Raw genomic sequence first — 7,828 nt, 5'->3', positions numbered from 1 at the left:
AGATATAGCTTATTTCATAGGAAAGTTACTAATTCCTCATCGTTTACTTCCACTACCTAAATCATAAACTATTAGTTTCAATATGTAGATTTGATTACCTGAAAAGTGGGCTGAATACATCAATCTCTGGTAATATTTTAAGGAGTTTCTACTGTGGTGAAGCTTAGATAAAAAAAAATTTTTTTATTTGGTAGTGCCATAAAATGATACCAGGTATTTATTATTTTGTTATGGTCAATTTTGGTTTTTTTAATTTAGTATGCCATTACCAAGTGTTTTTTCAACATTTGGAGATAAAAGTGAACAACTTTTACAGGGCATGGGAGAGTTTGAAGAACATGCATTGGATAGACCAGAAGAACGGGAAACTGAAGATGGCAGTCCAGGTGAACGGGAAATCGACGATTGCACTCCAGGTACATCACACGTAGTGCCATCGTCGAAAGGTGATGATATGATTGAGGAGCCAAAGTCGGGCATGGAGTTCAATTCGTTTGAAGATTTGTTTAGGTATTATAAGCAGTACGCTAAGCAATGCGGTTTTGGGGTGATGACACAAAGGAGTGAGAGGTCAGAGGATCAAAGTGTCAGATATGTTACTCTTGGTTGTGCACGGGGAGGGAAGGCACGGGTTAAGACATCCAATGTTGCCAACCCACGTCCGACGGGAAAGACAGATTGCAAGGCAAGGATAAATGCCTTGAGAGTCGATGGAAAGATGCAGTTGACAACAGTCAATAATTCACATAATCATGTTACCAGCCCACAGAAATCTCGCTTCTACCGATGTAACAGAGAAGTGAGTGAGACAGTTAAAAGAGTCCTTGACACCAATGACTTAGCGGGTATCCGATTGAACAAGAGTTACGGATCTCTTGTAGTTGGTGCAGGTGGCTTTGAGAACCTGCCATTTCTGGAAAAGGATTGTCGCAATTACATCGACAAAGCCCGTCATCTACGACTTGGTGCAGGTGGTGCTGGAGCACTTCGTGATTATTTTTTAAGGATGCAGTACAAGAATAACGGATTTTTTGCATTGATGGATTTAGACGATGACGGGAGGTTAAAAAATGTTTTTTGGGCAGATCCACGTAGTCGGGCAGCCTATAAGTATTTTGGTGATGTCGTGACATTCGACACCACATACCTGACTAATAGGTATGGGATGCCCTTTGCACCATTTGTTGGTGTAAACCACCACGGGCAGTCGATTCTTTTGGGGGCTGGGTTGATTTCCAATGAGGACACGGAGACCTTTACATGGCTATTCCAAACCTGGTTGCAATGTATGGACGGAGTAGCTCCAAAGGCGATAATTACTGATCAAGACAGAGCAATGAAAAATGCAATTGCTATTGTTTTCCCGGAAACGCGACATAGATTTTGCCTATGGCATATACTGAAGAAGGCACCTGAGAAGCTTGGGGCATATGCTGCATATAAAAGCGGGTTGAAAACTGAGTTGATGAAATGTGTATACGACACACAAACTATTAAGGAGTTTGAAAAATGTTGGGCCGTGTTTATTAATACATACGACTTACATGAGAATGTGTGGTTGAAAAGTTTATATTTGGAGCGTGCGCATTGGGTACCGGTTTTTCTAAAAGAGCACTTTTGGGCGGGAATGAGTACCACTCAGCGTAGCGAGAGTATGAATGCTTTCTTTGATGGTTATGTCCATTCAAAAACAAATCTGAAAGAGTTTGTCGACCAGTTCGACAATGCACTAAAAAGGAAAATTGAGAATGAAAATCAAGCAGAGTTTCTTTCCTTTAGTGGCACCATTCCCTGCGTATCTAGATCGCCAATTGAAAAGAAATTTCAATTGTTGTACACGAATGCAAAATTTAAGGAAGTTCAACAGCAAGTAATCGGTGTGCTTGATTTGGATCCAACTTTACAGACAATGGATGGTGTAATGAAGACTTATTTGGTAGAAGATGAAGTTCGTATTCAGGAGTTCACAAAACAGGTTACATATTTTGTGGATTTTAATGTCGATGACTGTAATGCAAAGTGTTCATGTGGTTTATTTCAGATGAGGGGATACTGTGTAGGCATATTTTGTCTATATTCAAATCAAACGGTATAAAATTGTTGCCAGATCGGTACATTTTAGACCGATGGCGGAAGGACATCAAGAGAAGATACACTTTAATCCGATCTAGCTACGATGCCGGGGATGAAAGGCCAAATGGTAATAGACAATCCATTCTTCTGAATATGTGTTATGAGATGATAGATTATGCGGTTGAATCTGAGAAGGACTTTGACGATGCAAAGAAGAAGATACAAGAGATGACTGGATTATATCGTCAGAACCAACGACCCTTATCTAGCGGCCAAACAGGTTTGAAGACCACCAATTGAAATTTATTTTTGTGAAAATTTTTTTATTTTGTATATTGAAATGTGTATTTACAATTTTGGGTTTACATTTGCTATTTATTTTGGATTGACATTGGAAATGATCTTTTATTATATTTTTGCAATGCAAAGTTTCGGAACCTGGGGTTACAATACTAGATGGGGCTGTAGTTGGTAGCTCACAACAAGTCAAGAGTCCACTTGTTGTCAGAGGAAAAGGAAGACCTCCGTCTCTTAGACGAGCATCCAGGATGGAGACAGAAATGCGGAAGGTTAAAGCCAAACAGAAGAAAGCACAAGTGGTTCAAAAACGCAAACAGGTTCATGTTTTAGTAGGGGATAATAAAAACATAAATATTTTCGTAGTGTGTCATTATGATAAAGTTTGGATATATTCCTTATGACGAGTTATAACTATTTACTTCACTTTTAGCGAGATGAAGGAGATACAGTACCTATGGGCACAAAACGGAGTTTATTTGGGCCATCAGAAGCAGATGCATATTCCAACCACGGACAATTTACGGTATCATGTTTGGATAGTTTGTACGATTGGCATATTTTTTGAAGGAGGTCTATATTTGTAATGTGTTTTAATAACCTGTATTTATTAACAGGTTATGGACAGTAGTGGGACCACGCAAAGTGTTCAGTCGTGGTATTTTGGTAGTCAAGGAAGTAATCCTCCTATGGTTGGTAGTCAAGGAAGTGTTCATCATATGGTTGGTAGTCAAGAAAGTGTTCATCCTATGGTTGGTAGTCAAGAAAGTGTTCATCATATGGTTGGTAGTCAAGAAAGTGTAAGATCTCTCACTTATCTAGGCCATTTTAGTAATATTATTTATTATTTGATCAAGATTTGTTTATTTGGATGGAAATAGATTTTTTATGATTGGATGACACACAACCAAAGCGGCCTGGGTGGAGATGGGTCAAACGCATGGATGTAATGCGTTTGTATATTTCATGTGACTTGGTGTATTTACAAGGAGGAGGCTGATGCATTTTTTGTACACCACATGATGTGGTCTATTTTGCTTTTCCCTCTGAATTATTTGGGCAGCTTGCCAGTTATTTGTAGATGAGATCCTATTTTGTATATTCTCTCTGAGAATTTAAGTGGATAAAAGGAGGAAGTGGCTGAAAAATGTATGATGTAAGATTCAGATATATATATATATATATATAGATTACAGGAGAATTTGTGTTTCCCTCAAAACGGATTTTAATTGATGGCATACATAATATAAGCATTGATTTATTAACAGGTCATGTGATGTGAGGTTATTGGGATTGTTACGGCACGGGTTTTGACTTGGGGAAACTATGGACCAATTGGTAAGCACAACAGGTGTGCGTGCAATTGATGTTATTTGTTAGGTGATGTTTGTTAGGTGATGTTGGTGTATTTATTGTGGTGAAAGACCATATTGTATGAGGATTTGTCTTATAAGACCTGATGCTGGTATCCGTTTCAAGCTTTTTGGCTTACATATTTTGTGTCTATGACACATCTATACGAGTTAATGTGCAATGATGTGGTAACGTGTAGCATTGTAGTTTATTGTAATCTTCTGTCTGATGCAAAAATTGACTACTAAGTATTCAATTGGTGGCAAAAAGCTGGTATCCAATAATACACTGCCAAATTTGTATTGTACAAGCAATATGCTTAACAGAAGCCCAAATAATCATACCTTAATATACTGGAACCACATAAAGAAATGGTAATAATTTCCCTCATACATCAAACTATAAGCACAAGTGGTCTATATACAGAGGATCAAACTCGTTAAAGTACCAGAAAATTCACCTGAAATTTCAAAGTGTTACAAAAGTCCCATGAAATTTGTAAAGAAATTTTAAATACATACAAAAGTCCCAGGAAAAAGACAATAGAAATTTTAAATACATCTTAACTGTCCCAGGATATACAAAATTGCATATGACACATCTATTACATCCACTGATCAAAGTGTCATGAGCATCAAAAGGGGTTGAGTTACATGACTGAAGCATTGGCCGATAGACATTACAACCACTTCGATACGAAATAAATACAGCACAAACTAGTACAAAAAAAAACCATGAGACTTTTAATACTTTCAACGCTCCCTTGTACTTCTTCTCCAATGCGGTAAATTTGGCTTCCTCCGTGCACAGCCGCTCATGAAGTACCCTTTCGTGCCTCCGTTCAGCTAACTCCAACGTCATCTTACAGCAAGTGTTTTGCTCACTTTGAAGATCAATCCACTCAAAAAAGCCACATTGTTTATTCATCTTATAGTTTGGACAATTGAAAAATCTTCTACCAAAAGATTTTGCTTTTCCAGAAATCCGTAGTTTCGCTTGGGAGCCACAATAGCAAAGTGGTCTCTCCAAGCTTGACCCGGAATGAGAAGCAGAACTCATTCTCTATCATAATATTGAAGTAAAAACAGCCACCAGTCAAGAGTATATATTAAACAGTGTATATATGCATGGGAGAAGAAATATACACGGGAGGTATGGCATAATATTTTGCAAAGAGATAAATTGTCTAACAAAAATATTTATATAACATTTTGCACTTGGGTGATAATTTTACACGGGAGGATATGGCATATTATCCTGCAATGAAGATATATAGTAACTGATATTTCCATCCTAAACAGCAAATAATATATAACATTGAGCATCTATTACACCAAGATTCAATGTGCTCATAAACCCATACACTTCAGCCAGTTCGACAATGCACCACATACCAATTACCCACCAACTTAACCAAAGTGTCACAATAGACCACATAACAGAGCACATAAACTAAAATTCACAAACTAAAAACAGAAATCAGATTCGAAGCATCTACTGGGCAATTCAATAACACAAGATGAACAGAAATTTGTAAATATTATAGATCTAGTAACTGAACAAGAGTCATCATACGCAGGAAAAAAACAGCCCCCATACAGTATTATGATGAACTAGTGGACAGAGAAATCTTACCTTAATAGTTTCAGACCGAACAGAGAAATGAATTTAGGGTTTTTCCACTTCTAAGGGGTGAATCGCTCGAGAAGTAGAGAGGGAGGGAAGTGTTCATCATACCAACAGATTCCCGTTCGACAACCAACAAAAATAAATGACAGCCTAAAAAATGACAACCAAAAAAAAAAATTGAAAAATTACGTAGCGGAAAAATTTAGGGTTCGGAATTCTCGGGATGAATCGGACGAACCTTTGAGGGAGGAATCGAGAGAGAATCAGACCAATCGCAGAGAGTGAGATACGGAATCGAAAGTGGTTCGAGAGAGGAGAAGCAGTCTAGGGTTCTCTACATCTAGGGTTCCAATCGCAGAGAAGGCGAGAGGGTCTCGACCATTAACTGGTTCGACAGGATTTGGGGTTCCAATCACAGAGAGGGAGAGAGGGTTTCGAGGGTCTCGTGATGAAACTGGTTCTGAGATGGATTTGGGGTTTCAATCGCAGAGAGGGAGAGAGGGTTTCGAGGGTCTCGTGATGAAACTGGTTCTGAGATGGATTTGGGGTTCCAATCGCAGAGAGGGAGAGAGGGTTTCGATGGAGGTTTCGATGGATTGCAAGATGAAACTGGTGCTTGAATGGATTTGGGATTGGATTTGGGGTTCCAATCGCAGAGAGGGAGAGAGGGTTTCGATGGAGGTTTCGATGGATTGCAAGATGAAACTGGTGCTGGGATGGATTTGGGATTGGATTTGGGGTTCCAATACCAGCCAGAGAGGGTTTCGAGGGTCTCGAGAGTGGATCGAGAGAGGAGAAGCAGAGAGTAAAGAGAGAGACTTAGGGTTCCAATCTATCCAATCTAAACGGTGAGTTCCAGTTCCAATCTAAACGGTGAGTTTTGATTTATCCACGTCAGCAGCGCCGACTGCACGCCGTTTACACCAGGCGACTGCACTCAGCATTTTTCGTCTGAGGGAGAGGAACTGAGGAAGTGAAGGGACATAAGGACGTGCTTGCTTCTGGGAAGAATACTTTGGTACAGCCAGTAAAAAAGTTAGGGTGGAAAAAGCAGTGACCAGAGGACAAAAATAAGTGTGAGACCCACCGGCCTGTTTGCAAATGGATCACGACAAATATGTAATCTTGTGGGCAGGAGCCATATCTGTACATATATCTTTTTAAAAGATATTATAGAGTTGAGATAGATTATATGAAAAATTTATAAATATTAATAAAATATTTTTTATATAATAGTAAAATAATTTTAATTAAAATTTTTTATAAGATGTTAAGAATAGATAAAAAAAAATTAAATTAAAATATTATTAAAATATAATTTTTTTAATATTATTTTTTTTTAAGATTTAAAAAAATTGATTTGAAATTAAAAATTTTATTTTTAAATAAAATTTAAATATTGAAATGAGATAAAATGACGTAAAATAAAACCATCTCAACTGTTTTTTTACTAAAATTAGAGAAATGCAATGAGTAGAATTAGTTATTATATTTTATAAAAAAATTATAATAATAAGATAGAAAGAATTAAAAACTCATCTAAATCTAACACGAGTTTAATGGAAGAAAAAGCCAAAAACTTACTACCAATTAAAAAAATTAAAAATTAAAAAAAAAAAGAAAAAAGAAAAATGAATAAGGGTAAGACAGAGAGACACAAAAAAGAAAAAAAAAAGTTCTAAAAAGACGATAAATGATAAGAACCCACGAAACTAAGAGCATTTTGATTTGATATCATTTTTTTTATATTTATATACTAATTTTTACAATATATCATATATCAATTTATTTATTTTTTTTGTATTATTTAATTAATCTTTTTCTTTTTAAGTATTTCCTTTTTGCCAATAAATTTGTAAAATCTATATATTTTTTATATTTGCAATATATTTTTATATACAATGTACTATAATTCAATTACATACACACAAAAGAAAAACATATAAGCCAAATAAAAAATAAAAATAATATCAAAATATGAAAAAATTGGATAAAAAATATTTCCAATATATTTGTTTGAAGAAAATGAAATAAATGTGTTTTAAATGATAAGCAACAAAAAAAAAAAAAAAAAAAAAAAGAATTTACTTACATGGTGAAAATCAAATTAATAGAAAATGAGATAGTAAATGAAATATAAATAATGAAAATTATTTACAAGATGAATAGTACTTACTAAATGTAGCGGATTACTATAACAAATTGTATTTTAGATATTCTTTTACATAGTCAGATCAAACTCCTTTTTAAATAATTTTTTAAGTAATTTATATTTCTTGTATAATATATAAGTCATTGAGAGAACCCTGGTTCATTTGGGTTAATGCAAAAATTCTTGGAAGTGACAAAAGTTTGGAATATTAGAAATGACTAAAAAAAATACAAAATTGAAAAACAACGCCCCTATATTCTTATTCATAAAAATAATTTAAAAAAACAGCTTAAAAAATAATATCTAATTTTTTCTATAATTTCT

The 7,828-nt window shown here is 35.4% G+C and overlaps 2 protein-coding genes across 2 annotated transcripts; both read left to right on the top strand.

Moving 5' to 3' along the window:
- The first annotated feature begins 319 nt into the window (after nt 1–319).
- On the top strand, nt 320–2,095 carry LOC122274567 (protein FAR1-RELATED SEQUENCE 5-like). The gene is made up of 2 exons (XM_043083594.1): nt 320–971; nt 1,302–2,095. Exons 1-2 carry the CDS (start codon nt 320–322, stop codon nt 2,093–2,095), a joined length of 1,446 nt encoding a protein of 481 aa, XP_042939528.1.
- A 39-nt stretch (nt 2,096–2,134) lies between these two features.
- LOC122317942 lies at nt 2,135–3,514 on the top strand. The gene is made up of 4 exons (XM_043135028.1): nt 2,135–2,353; nt 2,503–2,690; nt 2,804–2,896; nt 2,988–3,514. The coding sequence occupies exons 1-4, from the start codon at nt 2,227–2,229 to the stop codon at nt 3,249–3,251; spliced, it is 672 nt and encodes a 223-aa protein (XP_042990962.1). The 5' UTR covers nt 2,135–2,226; the 3' UTR covers nt 3,252–3,514.
- Nucleotides 3,515–7,828: the final 4,314 nt, after the last annotated feature.

Source organism: Carya illinoinensis, chromosome 8 (genome assembly GCF_018687715.1).
Source record: "Carya illinoinensis cultivar Pawnee chromosome 8, C.illinoinensisPawnee_v1, whole genome shotgun sequence".
Lineage (NCBI taxonomy): Eukaryota > Viridiplantae > Streptophyta > Magnoliopsida > Fagales > Juglandaceae > Carya > Carya illinoinensis.
Note: the sequence above shows the minus strand (reverse complement) of the source record. Positions and strands in the feature narration are given on the sequence as shown.

Excerpts from the sequence above, each read along its gene's own strand:
- LOC122274567 (XM_043083594.1), top strand. The coding sequence starts at position 320 with ATGGGAGAGTTTGAAGAACATGCATTGGATAGACCAGAAGAACGGGAA. Across the intron at positions 972-1,301 it reads TCATCTACGACTTGGTGCAG|CTCCAAAGGCGATAATTACT; the intron begins GTGGTGCTGGAG and ends TGGACGGAGTAG.
- LOC122317942 (XM_043135028.1), top strand. The coding sequence starts at position 2,227 with ATGTGTTATGAGATGATAGATTATGCGGTTGAATCTGAGAAGGACTTT. Across the intron at positions 2,354-2,502 it reads CTTATCTAGCGGCCAAACAG|TTTCGGAACCTGGGGTTACA; the intron begins GTTTGAAGACCA and ends TGCAATGCAAAG. Across the intron at positions 2,691-2,803 it reads TGGTTCAAAAACGCAAACAG|CGAGATGAAGGAGATACAGT; the intron begins GTTCATGTTTTA and ends CTTCACTTTTAG.